General features: G+C 38.1%; 1 protein-coding gene across 5 annotated transcripts in view; it reads left to right on the top strand.

The window, feature by feature from the left end:
* The window catches only part of diaph2 (diaphanous-related formin 2), a 346,148-nt gene that overhangs the window by 80,288 nt on the left and 249,180 nt on the right, over positions 1-16,680 (top strand). For all 5 annotated transcript variants that reach the window (XM_039620259.1, XM_039620258.1, XM_039620260.1 and 2 more), the window contains one exon: positions 11,384-11,523. In XM_039620259.1, coding sequence (XP_039476193.1) covers positions 11,384-11,523 — 140 coding nt within the window. The remainder of the gene's footprint in view (positions 1-11,383; positions 11,524-16,680) is intronic.

The raw sequence follows: 16,680 nt of genomic DNA, 5'->3' as shown, positions 1-16,680 counted from the left end.
GAATGTTTTGCTGATGATCTGTTGCCTCACGTTGTGTCTACACACATAATCTCTTGCAACTTTTGAAGTCAACAAAAGGTAATTGAAGTGTTGTTTATTCTTAGAACTGGGGTTGTTATTCAGCTGAATCTCTTCGGAAAGCATTGGAGAAAAGATGAATATTAGACTAACGTGGACCTTTTGCCCCCATATTGTGCTTGTCCTATGTATGATTTATCAAGATTAGTCCCTTATGGAGAGGATCATCGAAAAAGGACAGAGGTGTGTAAAACAGGTCACACATTAGAAACCAGCATCAGTGCTCCTTCTCATTTATTAATAGTGTCAGCGTTGTTTCTCTTCCTTCAGACTTTTTTTTTGTAGTCCTTTTCCAAACTTTTAGTCAGTAGTTGCAGCTCTTGGCTTCATACCCGAGGTCCCAGAGCTAGATACAAGAGCACAAAGTACAGAGTTCATTAGGCCTTCACATTGCAATCAATGCAGCAGAGACAACAGTGAGAACCTAAATTAGATCCTGTGTGACTTTAGCTGCTTAACTGCTCAGTTGTTAACCCCATCCGCCACAACAGTGGGAGCACATGAGTGGGAAACAAATGGCAAGAAGGCTTCTTGCATCTTTCAAGGTTTTTTTTTTCTGTCATTATTTGACACTTTATGTAACTGTGGAAATTTGTCCACTTTGTCACCTCATCTACATGCAAAATACCCCATGTCTTTGTGCTTTCGGGAAACTTTTGGGACAATATTGAGCCACCTGCTGACCTTGAATTGATTGGTGAGTGGTTGGAGTGTAGTACATTATCTTGAAAGCAGTGTGGGTGAGTCACTGCAAGGGCTTATTTTTAGTTTGAGCTAATGGAGAAAAAAATCCATAAGTCTCTGTAATGATCTTATTGATGGAATTTCAACTCACAAAACCCAGTCCATCAGTTGTCTTTTATCCATTTCATCACCTTTTGTTAACATTCGCTCAGTAGCTGGACAACTTAGGTGGATTAGGGAAAAAAGCACACAAGCACATATAATGCATTGCAATGAGAATGTAAATGGATCAAGCCCATCATTTTTTGCTAATTCAAGTAAAACTGTGCAGAAGCTATAGCTACTAGCTGTAATGTTTATTAGCAAGTTTAGGTCCAGTCACAGTTTTTCCAGATTTTTCCAATAGTTTTTACATTACTCAAAAACAGATTTAGAATTTTTATATTTTATGAAATACAAATATTGTGTATCTAATTATATTTTGGACTGGTAGTTGTGGCAGTTGTGGTACTATGAGGCCATTGTGCAAAAGGAAGAAGCCTGCAAAGCCAAATGCTCCTTTAGCCATCAAACAATTCCCTTATTACAATAAGGAATGGGAAAACTTAAACAGGTATCATCCAGATAACGTAGAAAAGACAAAATAACAAGTTGATATCTGAGTTTATTCTATTTTGCTTGTTTTTCATGTAAAAAGAAATTACGTCTTTCGTGTACACTGCTACAAGTAGATGTGCAACTTAAGACTTCCCTCTCTGGCTAGTATGTATTCAATTTTACTCCCTCTACTTTTCTCACTCTCTTCTACCTGACTTTCAGTGAGCTGGCTGACATCTGCTCCTATCTTCATAGAAGTGTCATTGAAATTCAGTGCAGGCGTGAGCCCTGCAAAGCACAGGGAGAACTGCTTAGGGGAATATTCTGCACCACACACAAACATAACCCAACAAACGTACGTGTGCAAACACGGGCTCTCAAGCATGCACACACTATTGTGTGAGCAGAACCATATTAATGTAAGTGCGCATACACACAAGAACACACAGACATACAAGAAAAGCTCAAAATTTGTGTTACAAGCTTTCCAGCAGTCCTACTTGTCAGGCATTAATTGACTGTGGCGTCAGTGGCCTTTAGTTAATTATAAAAAAATTAAAAATTAAAAAAGCAGTGCTGTTTAAAAAAGAGAGAGAGCTGAAGTTAACTGAGTAAAATTTGGGTACATTTTTGAAACGAACGCCCACTATGCATATGGCTGTGCATATATATGCATTGGGATGTTAAAGTTGTTACAGTACGGCTACAGAAAATCAATAGGCCAAGGCCAAAGTTCTGATCGAAGGAGTTACAGACATTAAGGATCCAGGACTTTAAACAGAGGATCATGTAGGCGCTCCAAAACCATACCCATTTCTGTAGCCATAAGCAGGAATTTGTGAGGGTGCTAAACAGGAATTTGTATAAACTTGCCACAAATTCCCCAGTGGGGAAAGTTTTGTTACAGCCTTCACAATTACTTGCACCAATTCAAACAGTTAACAAAGAGCACAATTTTTACAATTTACACAATTTGTAGTTATTTACTTGGAGACTGCACAGGCAGTAAGGACCACACTGGTGTGAGCTTTAGTTTAAAAGAAATTAAACTCACAACTTTAAAATCATCATCATATATTCAATTGATGATATCTGAACAAAGAATGGTGTATGGTTATATTGCATGTATTTACATGAGTGTGCAAGAGAGAGGTACAGCTCTGAGTAACAACATAAATTAATGTGATAAATGTAGGCGCTACTGTATTATTATATATAAATTGTGTGTAACTGTTTGAATGGCTTCTTTTGACAGTAGTTCAAGGTATAAAGTGTAAGTAAATGTAAGTAAATGTGTGTATTTTTTTCTTTATTGATATATTTTTTAATTGAGCTCTTAAGTGTGTAATTTATTCGCTTTAAATATGAAGATTGCTCTGTGCTTCTTGATTTTTTTCCCCTGATCGTGTTTCATTGATTTTTTTTTTCTTATTCACATGCAGACATTTAAATTTCATCTTCAAGTTTCCACAGTTCAAAAGGTTACAGTGGTTCACTCGCTTGCTATTATTTGCATAGACTTTTAATGAGTAGTTTCTGGATTTTCCTTTTCATTTAGCCAGTAGTACACTTTGGTTTGAGTTTAACTGATGATCACTGCTTTGCCCCCTGGTGTCAAGTGATGATTAGGAATCCAGCGTTCCTCAACAGAATATTTTTGGGCAACATTTCGCTTCAGTTACTGTAGATGAAAGTTGTCATATTGCAGGTCAAATTTGAGCTTCAGATGAAAGCCCAGAGAGTTTGCTGACGTCGCTTATTTTTTGCCCTCACCTTGTTCGTATCAGGAGCACAGCCAGTAGGATCGACATACTCGGTGCTTGTGTGTGGTTTCTCCAAAACTCGAGCTGTCTGGTGTGGGTCAAGCTAAGGGTAAAAGTGTGAAAGACAAAGGAAGGAGGTGAGCCACTTAAAAAAGGTGAACGCAGTCACCCTTGTTACTATAGCAAAGGTCAAGGTGGAAGTCTCACAAATAGGTTAGCCTTAAAAAAAGACTTCTAGTTTAACTTTGGCAAAGTTTATGTGGTGAAAGGTTGCAACATAAGTGCTACAGGATGGAAACTTAATAATTGTTGTTGCAGCAGCACCTTCAAAGAAACTGCCCTGCAACAAAACCCTGCCAGAAATTTCTTTTAAAAAACCCCACAAAAACCACACATATAGAGCTTTCGATAAATGATTTTATTATTTGTGATATAAGCAAGCCCTACCTCATAAAAATATAGAAGCAGCAAACCATAAGTAATTGAATTACTTTCCCAAATTATTGTGGGCATTTTTTGTGTTAAAGGAAAAAAGAGGGGGTGGGGTTATTGTTGCTTCTGCCTTTGTGGGCTCATCCTCTAGACTGTGGTGATCAGCACAGAAATGCAAAAACACCTCGATGCCTTGGCCACAGACCAGAGTTTAATAAATAAACTCTGCAGTGCTGTTTTTTAACCGACCCAATACTGCATTATTTCTCTCTTCTTTTTGTTTTTTGTGTTTCTTCCCAGTCTGCTACTGTTTTGTAGTGAACTTGTCTTGTCTGGACACAAAGATATAAAGCTATTGACTTGATTATTGAAAGAATGTTGTAGGCCTAATTGTGTCCGTGTTATCACCAGATTGTAGTTGCCCAGACGTAAGAGAATAAAGCTGTCTGATTTTGTTTTCTGACCACAACAGGCAGAAGATGGTGAATGAAAATAAATAAAAGAGGAGAAAAGCCCCTGGTGTGTACAGATAAACACATATTTCTTTGTAGCTTTTACCCACGTTTCAAAAACACCTGACTTTGGATGGAGTGAGATAGAAAGGGAAAAGAATAAATATGGGAAGAGGTAAAAAAAGACAGAATTGTAGATGGACGATGAGATGAAATACTTGGCCACATGGTCTGGGGGGAAATCCCCCACTGTGCTGGGAGCCCTGCGCCCTGGTGGCTAGATGAAATGTCTTATCTGTCGGCACCAGAACTCTGTCCTTTAAGTAGGGCTAGGGAAAAGTCATTGTCCAGCCAACCAGCATCTCAACTGATCCGTGTTCCTGTTGACCTTTACTGTGACTGCTGTCACACTCACATGCCAAACTTTAGATTGTGTTAAATGTTGAATTTTCTCATTTATTAAGTGCAGAATCTTTCACACTGGTCACTTTGCGATTGTTTTGTGCGGACCTTATTTTCTTCGGCGGTTGAGTCATCAGCATTATTCATAGGTCATGTTTATATCATAAGAAAAAAGGTGAGACATGAGACACTTTTTCTACCTGTCGGTAGACTGTGTATCCATTTTTGTGGTATCTTTTCTCTATAACTAATACAACTAATTTATCAACCCCTAATGAACAGGAAATTAAGTTATAACATAGCTGTCGTGCTGCTTCATATGCACTAATTGCTCAGATTCTATCTTTATTATTTTATCATTTTTACATAGAGCAGTAGGATGTGCTAGTAATTTTCATTTATTAGACATAAAGAAACACTAATTGTTTTTTTCCCTCTCTTTCTTTCTTTGTTTTTTTGTAATTGATGTCTTGATTTTTTGGGGGGGAGTGGGGACCATATGCTTTATTATGTTTTGATTTATTACATCCCAAAAATGTGGTATGAATACCACAGCCTGCCCTGGACCACTTCAGAATAGCCTTAATGTGTAACAGAGGTATTCAGTCTATCTAGTTATTCTGCATTTCTTTAAAATGTAATCTCACGCACCCATATTGTACATTTTGCTTATCTGCTACTGTGGGAACTTTAAAGCACTCTTTGTAGGAATGTTCTGAAGTGTTGGTGCAAAGTAATGCACACTCTGTCAGTGCTGACAAATACTAATTTTCCTTTTGATCTGTTGATTCAGTATTACATCTTCTATTAGATGACTCCAGGTTTTCAATAATAGCGAATACACGCAGATTATGATTGCCAGGCATAACCGCTGCCAAAACACTGGTGGTTCAGAGGTGGCTTCCACCACATGACCTTTCAGTGAAACACTGGTTATACATCTTGCTGGATGCTTTGTACCTAGAATCATCCTCAGCTAGAGTTAGTCATGCAAAACCCTCAACAGTCCAAAATGGCTAAATGGAATTAGAGATACATTTATATTTATTTATTCTTTCTTTACTTTATTCTTTTTAACTACCTGGTTTATTGTGGGTTTCTCTTTATTTATTCCTTTGATTTGCGTCATCTTGTGTTGTTTGGTGGTCATGGCTGTATCATGATGTGTCAGTAGGGTGAGTGTGGTTGGATGGGAATGGCCATTGAGTGTTTTTGTCAAAGATATTTGACAATATGAAATCCATAGGCTACTTTCTGAATATATCTTGTAGTGATCATTAAAAATCTATGGTCATTTTGTACATTGCATCCACGCTTGAAATTCTTATTTGATCCAGTTTTGCTTTTTGAAAAGTCCTTACATTTCAAACTAATCATCTTCTTCTCCTGTCCTTCCTTCTTGCATCTTTTGAATCTTTCTTTGTTTCTGACAAGGAGGTTATCACACATTAAGCGTTTGTCTTCAAACGCACCAACTGTAACAGTATCTGGCAGACAGATTGTGTGCCAGCCTGTAGAAAAGTAATCTACATTTGAAATTACCTGCCACTTCAGAAAAAAAGAAAAAAAGAAAAAAAAGCAGCTCCATTTATGTTCTTCCCTTCTGTGGCACTGGATAGATGCTAAAGTACCATGACCGCAACTTTATTGATATCTGCACGCGTGAACGCATGGCAGGCATGTGTTTAACATGTGCAGGTGCGTCCACGGGGTGACATTACTTTCTGATTTGTTGAGTGAGTATCTCTGTGGCACCAGCTGGCAGAATCTCTAGGCTGTAGCACATGAAAAATGAACTTTCTTGATATTATTATGTATTAAAGTAGCTATCAGATGTAATTCTTTCTTAATCAAGGGTGTCAGAATGCTCTAACCCCTGGTTATTAGGGCCAAAGATCAGTTCACAAAATGATGATAATGCTGTTAAAAGGAAATAATAAAGAGGATACGGTAGACTTATGTTGTAAGTATGTCGATTTTTTCCTAAACAGTGAAAGTATTTGAAAAAGTCTCCAAACACGATTTTGTCAGTTGCAGGAATTTCTGTTTAGTCACAGTCACAAAAACTTAAAGTTTTTGTGTGATTGTACCATCATTGTCCTTTTATCTAACAGCTGTTCCAGTCAGGTAAGAGCATGTGTACTTCTCCCAAGTTGTTTTGGTAGATGGTATGTTTTATGAAATTTCGTAATACAGATTTTAGTTCATCAAATCATCAGAAAAACCAGAAAAAGACATCATTTTTGTCAAATAAGGTAGCAAAGGCATTGCCTTTGTACAGAATGATCAAGCTTACTGCCGCATGCAGTCACCCCCAAAGGCCCATTCTGAGCCATACACAAAACCCTGTTGTGCATTTGTGCATATGTGTGAGAAAGATAGAGAGAGGTAGCGCAGCAGACTGAATGACAGAAGCATGTCTGGCCTGGAAGCTATCTCCTAGCACTAACTTCCAGGCGAGACATGTTACTGCTTATGTGGTTTTTCCAGTAAGCTGACAAAGAAGCTGAATAATGTATCTATCAGTCTGCCTGAGTGTGTCGAGCACTGGGCACTGAAGAAGCTGCCAGCTTGTTATAAGCTCATTACAGGTGAAGATGACATGTGGAGGTGCAGGCGCCTTGGCATTGTCTCCCTGCCCTGCCCTCGATAGAAGGCGCTGCACTCAGTCACTCCCCGTGGCATACAGAAAGGTAGACAGAGGTGATAGAGGAGGAGGGAATGAGCCTCAATGCTCCCCTAACCCCCCAAAATGAAATTGACAGGCTCGGTGAAGTAATTGCTCCCAGCACTATTTTCTTTGGCAGGAAATACTGTTATCGACAAATAGGGGATTCAATAAGCGGCAGGAGATGAGGCTCTAGGCTGTGGTCAAAAGGCTGTGTCTGTCCTCTACTGTAGAGGTGTTCTATCTTTCTGCCCTGCCCTTTCTCCCCGTACTCTCTTTTTGTATCTCTTCCCTAGTTTTTCTTATCACCCTCATACCCCCTGCTTCTTTGACTTTTCATGTCTTACTGCTGCATCACACACCATCTCCCATCCCTCCATTGCTTCCTTTCTGTACAGACTGTTTTTGACAGTTTTGTACTGTTGACCATTTTTTGAGAACCTGATGGGGGGAAAACTCTATTACCCAGTGGTCAGCAGGTAATCCCCCCTCCCGCTCCTCAGATTGTTTCTCTGCTGCCAGTATGGGAGTGTAATGTTGATATTATCCCAAAGGATTCTATTGATTTGGGCTAGGGTCATGAAAAAGACAGTTTATGGTCAGTGTCTTTGGTTTCCAGAGGTCAGAGCCTGTGGTGAAACCAGAGCTCTAGTGTTTCTGGATATAGCGGTATGCTTGCTGGGAACTATTGAGGGGTAAGAAGATTAATAAAAAGTGGGTGATGCACTTGCCTCTCGCTGCCCAATGCTGAGGAAGTATTTTTCTGCAAATCGTGTCTCTTAATCAGTTTATCCAAAAATAAAACGCCAGTTTAAGCAGCATTACATTTTAATTTTTTTTCCCCTCTAACAGTATGCAGTGGTTTTTCCTGCTATGTTTCAATAAACTTTTATATTATTTTGGCTTTGATTACTTTGCTCAAAAGTGGAGGTATTTAAGGATGTCACAGGTTTTATCTGTGAAAGTCTGAATTTGTCAAAACTTTTTCTCAAGTCTGTAAGAGTTTCTTATCAAAACTGCTGAGTGTTCAGTTACTGAACCACGATATGGCGAAGCTGGAAGCCTCTGAATTTGAATCTGGTCTTGCTTACTATCCTCTGGGTATTCCATCTAACTCCTGCAGTATAAAGACTTTTTTTGGTCAGTTGTATTGCTTGTTTATTCCAAATTGCCTATGGAGGAAAGGTAAAGAACTTAAGGGCGTAAACAAGGGTGCTGTATAAATGCGTGAAAAGGTGAATGCGGCCTAATGCTTTCAATGATCAGTAAGACTAGAAAAGCAGTTTGTAAATGCCAGCTCATTCCTTTCCATTTCATCAAGCTCTACAACAACCAACATCAAGCTTGTACCAATTTGCAGGTATTTGGTCTTCAGATTTAGATGAAGTGCACTAATGTGATTTTAACACTCACCAGGTTTTATTTTCCAAACTTTATTGAGCAAAGTTCTGACACGACCTCTCCACTGTCTACCCAACTGAGCTGCTTTAGCTTTTGTTGTTATCAAAACTGAATCGCTGCAGACAGCAGTGTGTTTTCAAAACCCCATCCGTCTGTACAGAAACAAAAGTTTTGGTTATCTGACTGCTGTGATTCTGCAGCAAACAACAATGGCTTTTTCAGGGGATAAGCAGCATATTACACCAACTCTCAACAATGCTCATTCTCATAATCTAAATCTAATTATTTTTCTTCTACTTTTTTGGGAGGAGAAGTAGCTTTTAAATAGCTTATATGCTGCTTGTGCATGCTTAGCATGATTGGACCTGACACTTAATGGTAATGCACCATCTTAATCAGCAGTTTTAATGACTTAGGTCCATTTACTATGGAAGATCCTTGTCCAGGCAATATTGAGTAATGAATACTCTAGATCCAGTCTTTTTCTTATCTTCTTGATAGAGAAAAATACATCTTTGAGGCTCAACAGAAAAGTAAGCGTACCAGTAAACACAGTACGTCTAGTAGCTCATCGGTCCAGTTCCTTTTCAGATAGAGTCGAGATCAAGACATAAACATCATAACTGGTATGGATCAATTGTTATTTCATCTAAAATAAAAGCCTAAATGTAACATTTGGAATTAAAAAAGTACTCAGACACTCAACCACAGCTCGGTGATACAGTGGTTGGACTGGTGCCTCACAGCCAGAAGGTTCTGCATTTGAAGTGAATTGTAGTAGAGTTTGTATGTTCTTGCTGTGCCTGTTTGAACAAGTCAGGACCCCATCTGTTGTCATTCTCTTAAGCAATGTTATTTTTCATTTTTTAGCTTTTTAAAAGAGTAAAAGTAGAAACAGCTAACTGCTGTCCCTAAATAATATTTGTTACCATGTCTAAATTAACTGATTCATATCAAGATATTAATTCAGAGTGCTTTTTGTCTTTTCAAGACATCTTTATCAGCTACCGTTTTAGGGATACACTGTGGCTTCTGAATATTTTTAGTGAAACAATGGAAGATTATTACATTGTGATTGAAAATGCTAATTACTTGAACTCTGTGCATATCAAATTTAATAAAGTAGAGTCATTAAATTATAAGTCTAACAACACGCGCACGCGGATGCACACTGAGTTATTGAGTTAAAGGTTCATTGAGTTAGACACGAATGATATGAACTTTTCTTTGAGAACTGATTTCAAAAACATAAGCTCTACCACTCAAGGATTAAAAATACATATGTTCTTTGAAGTACCTTAACTACCAGGAAAGTGTAATTGTTATGACTGTAATTTCTATGAAACCGTTTTACATCACTGTCAGACTTTAACCTTGAAATCTATTTCAAGGTTTGTATTTCTCATTTCACCTCGTTGAGGGTTTGGAGTATCTGTCTCTCTTCTCCAAATTAAATAAAAATCTATTATATTTTGCATTTCTATATATCTGGTTTTATCAGTTGCTTCTTACAGTTACTATTGTAGCTTTTCTCTGGCTGTCAACATTTTAGAAATTTGAAGGAAAAATAAGAGATTAACACTACAAAAGAAGAATGGTTCATGCATTTGAACAAAAAAACCCCCCAAAACTTTTCTTTTTCAACTGGAATTTGTAGCTCCATCATTAATATTCCTACAGCCGATACAGTATATAAGGTACGATGTGTGATTACATTTCTTCTGGTAATGAAATGTAATTGCTTTTGGCAGGAATCACTCTAGTAATTTACAGAATGTGATTTAGCATTTTCCGGAATCTAATACATATGAGAGATTTTACGCCATTATTCGGTCAATCAGTCTGTGAGCTCAGTTTACACTGAAAGCTCAGAATCAGCGGTAGCTTGCTGTTCTTAGACTGCCTCTGGTTTTTGCAACAAAAAAATGTGCTTCTTTCATGTTCACTGTGCATTGCAGGAGATCAGCAAGCTTCTCTTTTCTCTAGATAAATGAGCTAGCTTATTACTTCCCAAACTGGCTATTAGCACAGCTCACATTGTAGGAAACCAGCAATCCAGGGATGAACACAGTGGAGATGATTTTGCCTCGGAGTCTGGTTTAGGCATACATGCTTTTTCTGCATTGTCTCCTTATGTGTTTTGTATGGTACCTTGGTCATATTAACAATGAAAACAGAACAACGGAAATTGGTAAATTAAATTAGTTTGCGGAACGTGTACTACAAGTAGAAGCAGTGTTGTATTCTTCAGTTTCCATATGGAGCTTTTTCATTTATAGTCCAGTTTTTCATTGATCGCTGTAGTCCAATATATAGTGCAATGTTAACTCCACTGTGTGCTTAGACAGTGAATGTAAAGTGAGTGTCAGTGTGTTTCACCGTTGTGCTGAAAATGTGTGTATCGCTGCCAATAGATGCCAATAGTCTCATTGTGTAAGTATCAGTGTAGCAACAGATCCCTGTGGAGATTAAACACAAGAATCCATTTACTTCAAGCAGGAGTGGCTGCAGATAGCATGTGCAGCCTGTTTTTGGCTCTCTGTCAGTACAGTCCATCATTAGAGTCTTGGCTGACTAGGAAAGGGAAAGTGGCTGGTGCAGCTTCTCCTTCTTCTAAAACATAGATGTCCTAGCCAAATGTTATTATTATAATTATCATGTAATAAAAAGATGAAAAAAGATTTTAATGTGAAAAAGTAAAAAAAAGACCCACATACTCATACTACTACATACAACAAACTGATAAAAGGGATTTTTGATTAACACTAACAAATTCTTCTTTTCAGTTTATTTACCTGCAATTTTTCATTCGATTCTATGTATTTAGGGAGATATTGTTCCAGAAATTGAGTTATACTATGGTCTGCTGATCTCTAATAACTGTCCTACTGATATTTTGTTTGCAGGGTGGACTGAGGAACAGTAAGCATGAGTGTACCCTTTCTTCCCAAGAATACGTCCATGAACTGCGTTCTGGCATCACAGAAGAAAAGCTGCTCAATTGCCTGGAATCCCTCCGAGTGTCTCTCACTAGTAACCCTGTCAGGTTAGTAAATAAAGCTTTTGTCACGTTCTGCGATCTGTCTTGTTCTCGAGCAAAAATCAGAATGATAAGGAACCCCGCCCCCCACAAAAAACAACTTTTCTAAAAGATTTTTTATTATTGGAAACACATTTTTGCTGTGAAGGATTGCTGGTCTGATGATTTTAGCTATTACTGTCCCCACACATTATGCACTTTCTCCACAGTTTTCCCTCTAGTCCTTATATACAAAAACATATAGATCTTTAAAAGCATCATTTTAACTCATGTAGTTCATTTATCGTGTGGTTTTTAAGATTTTATTCTTCAGTTCTTTCTATTTTACTTCCTGTATTTTCCCACACAGGCGGTGCATTTATAGTCCAGTTTATTTTGTTATTGGAAACTCTCGATTTTGAACTCAAAAAGCAAGCTTTTGCTAATGAGCACATTTGGCTATAATAATTGCTTCTTAGGAAACAAAAACAAACATAAAAGGGGACTTTTTCTTTAATCCTCTGTGAACCTGTATCACTTGTTTGCTTTTCTTTTGGGTCATTTGTTACAAGGCTTTTCCCCCTAGCCATTTCTATAGTAGGTAACTAAATTCTACCATCTCTCCTGTAAACGAGATCTTCAATCATAATTTAGTCTCACTGGTGCAATACACACTTAGGCTTAGTGACAGCAGATTGCCTAAATTATTTACCATCCCACTGTTGAGGAGCCGTTTCCTAATGTGAATCAATGAGTAGTGCAAGTAAATGGTCACTGTATAAGTGGAAGCATTTTTATGTTGACCCTGCATACAGAGAACAGACCTGGCAGCATAGCCTCAGAGGAGCTTTTATCTAATCTGTGTGCTACTACTGGCATTACTGCTCCATCCCTGCATTAACCAGTTTGAAAGCAAAGGCAATATCGTTACATGCTATTGCTCAAATTGTGCACAGCAGCTGCTCAATACAGCCATTTATATACGGAAATGGATACAGTGGAACTTTTCATTGACAGCAATTCTCTTCTTCCACATCAAACTTGGGAGATTAAGGAATTCACCTGAAATGCATTTGAATTTTTAAGCACAAGAATATTCAGGTGGCTAAAAAGATTATGTGACACATGCACACTGTCATGTACTAACATATAACTGTTTGAGCTTAAAACAAATGAAAGTCCTTATATAATATGTAACAACATGAATTAATTGCTAAGTAATTATCCCTAGAGTGATTGCATTCTGTGGAGTCACTGCCCAAAATCTCCAGCAAGCTGTAGGGAGTCAGCCTTTCCACTTAGAAAGGCCAACTGGTGCCTAGGGGTTCTAACTGAGGCCAGGCCTGCCCTGTGGGTGTTTTTAAAACGGCTGAACCTTTGACCAGCTTATGAGTGACCCGTGCTTTATGAAAAACTTGCCTCCCACGGATGACTAGACCTATCGAGGGACCCATCTTTGGATGGTGATTCTGGGCAGGACTGTGCAAGTGTTGTCCCCTGCCTGTCTTTACAGCTCTTATTATTTTACTCTTGAAGCATGAATAAGGTTTCCTCTAATTAATATGAATGTACTTAATTGTTATGGATCACAACACACAGGAACTCTGCATTTCACTCACACTATGTTAATGTAACCTTTGGTATAGTTTGATTGTATGTTAGCATATAATGGAAATAACCATGAAATAGGTGCAGAGCCGTTAATGCTCGGTTTTTAGTTGCACCTCAGAATAATGATGCACTTGACTGCTTTTAAATATGTGTATTTTAATAAATTAATTAATTATTATGTATTTATGGTTCTTGTACTTCACAGTAAAACTAAACAGTATAAACAGAAAGGAATCATTGCTGTATTTCTTAGAATTACATGTGATGTAAGAAGTGCTGTTTAGGACTGTGCTACAGTTTCAGGGCAAATTCTGGATCTCAAAATATCCATGCCATGACTTTATCTGTCAGTTACGCCTATACTGAGAAAATGCAACAAAAATGTATTGCTTCACAAAAACTCTGGAAAAGTGTCAGGTCACTATTTCAAATGATCTTTTCCCATTCAAAAGACTTGCATTTAAAAAACTGTGTTGTTGTGTTTTTGTGGCCATTTGTTCCACAGACATCCATCTGCCTTGACATCTTCAACGTTTGCATCTTTTTAGCATCTTTTACGCCCAAAGTATGGAGTGCATGTCAGTATTTAGGACATGCCTGATGAAAAATGCTTTTTTTTTTTACATGTTTAGATGTGATTCTTTTTTGTAACTCTCAAATATAAATATGAATTAAGAGCTCCCACAACCACTAAATTGGTTGTGGCAGATCCAACTTATCCAGCCCATACTCAGTGTTGTACTCAGTGTTGTGATCTCAAACATCAATGGCGCAGCATCTCCTTCTCTGATCCTGAGCTCTGGGCAAGCAAGCGTGCTGATAACCATAAAGGAGCCAAAATGAAAATGAGGAGAAAGTTTGATATTAGCACTTTTTGTTTTTTCAAGAAGGCTCGAACTAGGTAATTTTTATCAGGTTTAAAAATGTTTTTTGTTGTCATTTGAGATAATGTAGCCTCAATATAATATTTGAGCCTTTTATAATTACTCAAATCATCTGCTAATAGTTTAATCTTTCAATGTTTTGAACATGAGAAGAACATGAGCTATTTCAGTCTAGGGATTGATACAGCAATTAAAAGTAATTAATTCATCATTGTCAATGACATGTCACCAATCGTTGACGCACTTAAAGCAAATATTGGTGTATAAGAAACATAAAGAAAAATAAAGAAACAAAAAGACTTTCTGTGAGGCAAATGCCCCCCAGTCTGTCTCCTTACTTACTTCCTGTAAATTTCAAACGTTATTTTGGATTCATAACAGATAAATGATCATTTTAAATGAAAACAAACCAACCCAAACTTTGTTTCTTTTAATATAAATACAAATGCAAAAATGAGATAGAAGTCTCCCCATCAAAGTGTAGTTGTTCTTCACTGTCAGTGCTTACTATTGCTTTTTGTTTTTCCTCTGATGTTTGGGAAGGCTGCTAATTTGCTCCCAGAGGCCTGTGTTTGTCTAATAGTTTAATTGGCTAGGCTGCGCACCTGTTTGGCAGCGCAGGTGGCCACAGGGCCATTGTGCTGAGGGCCTTATCTCCCAGGCAGTCCCACACAGGTGTGTGGCATGCAGCCTTTGCAGATCCACCCACAGATGGCATTGCCTGGAGCATCCAGTGCCTTCTCTGTTTCCACTCGCTTTTTCTTCAACTGCCATGTTTTCCACTTCTCTTTCTGTCAAAATTTCCCCAGCCAATTATTTATCCTCTACTTCATTCTCCCCCTTTTAATTTTGTCATTTGGATACTTGCTTCTTAATTTAGAAATGTCAGATTGACTAGCCACTTTTCATTAATTTCTTAATCCACTGATGTGAAGAGAGATGCCAACTTACAGAAAATTACCACCCCGTTATTTTCTCATTTAGAGAGGAAAGAAATCCTGCCGCGTTTCAACCCAACTTTCCCCACTCATGTCATTGCTTCTTTGTCTGTTTTACCACATGCGGAGACATTGATATGATTGAGATAGTTCTGCATTATTAATATAGCAGCCGACGGACACTTTTTTTTTTAGCCAGTACAGGAAATACTCCTCTTTCATATGTTTAGATTTTTTGCATCTGGTAGTTTCAGTGTTCATGACCAAATCCTAACTGCTACTCTATTAATATACTTTTAAATAGAAAAGAGGAGAGGGGTTTTAGTGGTTATCAGCACAAAAGCACATTTCCATTGTCCAGGCTTTTTAGTTCTCTCAGTCTTGCCTTCGGCATTACACTGTGACTTTGTTGAATCCCTGCAGCTACCTCCATATTAGATCTGCTGGCCCTCAGATCCCTAAGACGTATTTAACCAAAATTGAACCGGGCTTCTAACTTTTCATTATGTGAAATCTTCACGGTACAAGTCAGACATTTTATCTAGAGCATTTTCTTGCGGGCTCTTTTTGTGGAGGCGGGAGACATTTGCTGACACTAGAGTTTCTCTCTGTGTCTGTGTATTCAAGGTGTGGGTTGTTGTGATGATCTTGCTGCTCTGCCACACAGGGTGTTTTTGAGTCTGAATCAGTTTCACCAGCTTTTCCCAGGTGAATGCTTGTGGCTGAGCACTGAGGGTTGCATGGAACAGTAGTAATGGGCTTTTTATGGGCTGGGGAGTTGCAATGCCTGCTGACATAAAGTTGCTCATCCTGTTGGCTGTCTGTCCTACTGCCCAGCATGATTAAGCAATGAACAACACACTGAGAAACACTGACATCTCTGCCAAGGACATCGCGGGGCTCTGCATATGCTTTATGGTCAAAAACCATTAAAGATTACTGCTTAATCTATGTCTACAATTTGATATATATTTAGATATTATGAAACATTTTGTTAAATTTCACCTGCAAAAATATATCAATATACTTGAGCTTGTTTACATTTTACATTTCTGGCAAAAACTCATACAAATTCAATTATAAGGTGTCAAGAAAGCCGCTCCCTTGGCATAAAAGTTTTAAATGTAATAGCACTACCTGGGACTCTGCCTGAGTCTTACTCCCTCGGCCTTTTCTGTTTGCTTCATGTACAACAGCCAATTAACACCAGCACGCAGAAGCATATCCATCTGTCCTTCTGCTGTTGTGGCTATTGAAACAAATGTGAGCATCTAAACAGCTCACAGGTTGTGTATACCCCCTCGACAGCTTAGGCCTGAAATCTTGTCTGGCACAAGTACAAAGTGTGAATAGCGGCCCTCAATAAGACTGCTATGAGTTAACACTGCACTGATGAATGATTCTTGTGTGAGAATTCAGACACAGTAGACATCAATGAGATAGCTCTGTCAGACATAGATTCTTCACAGAGATGAATAACTGTTTCAACTCTTGTCATTTTTGATGTGGAAATATGGCAGTGAATCATCCATAATTAATCCTCTGTATCCACTTTGTTATCCTCGATAGTCTTTTGTAAGCTTAATCAGACTTCTTGTCAATTTGATTTTTTTTTTTAAGCGTAGCAGAAAAAACAGCTGTCCCTGCTTAAGTTCAGGGGGATGAGTTAGCTCGGGACACAAGACAGACTCTGAACTTTGCGGATTAAGCATTATTTCTTTCCATCCAACTTCGTGGAATAATAGAAAAAT

This window comes from Oreochromis aureus, linkage group 2 (assembly GCF_013358895.1).
Source record: "Oreochromis aureus strain Israel breed Guangdong linkage group 2, ZZ_aureus, whole genome shotgun sequence".
Classification (NCBI taxonomy): Eukaryota; Metazoa; Chordata; class Actinopteri; order Cichliformes; family Cichlidae; genus Oreochromis; species Oreochromis aureus.
The sequence above is the reverse complement of the archived record's forward strand: the minus strand, read 5'-3'. Positions and strand labels throughout refer to the sequence as shown.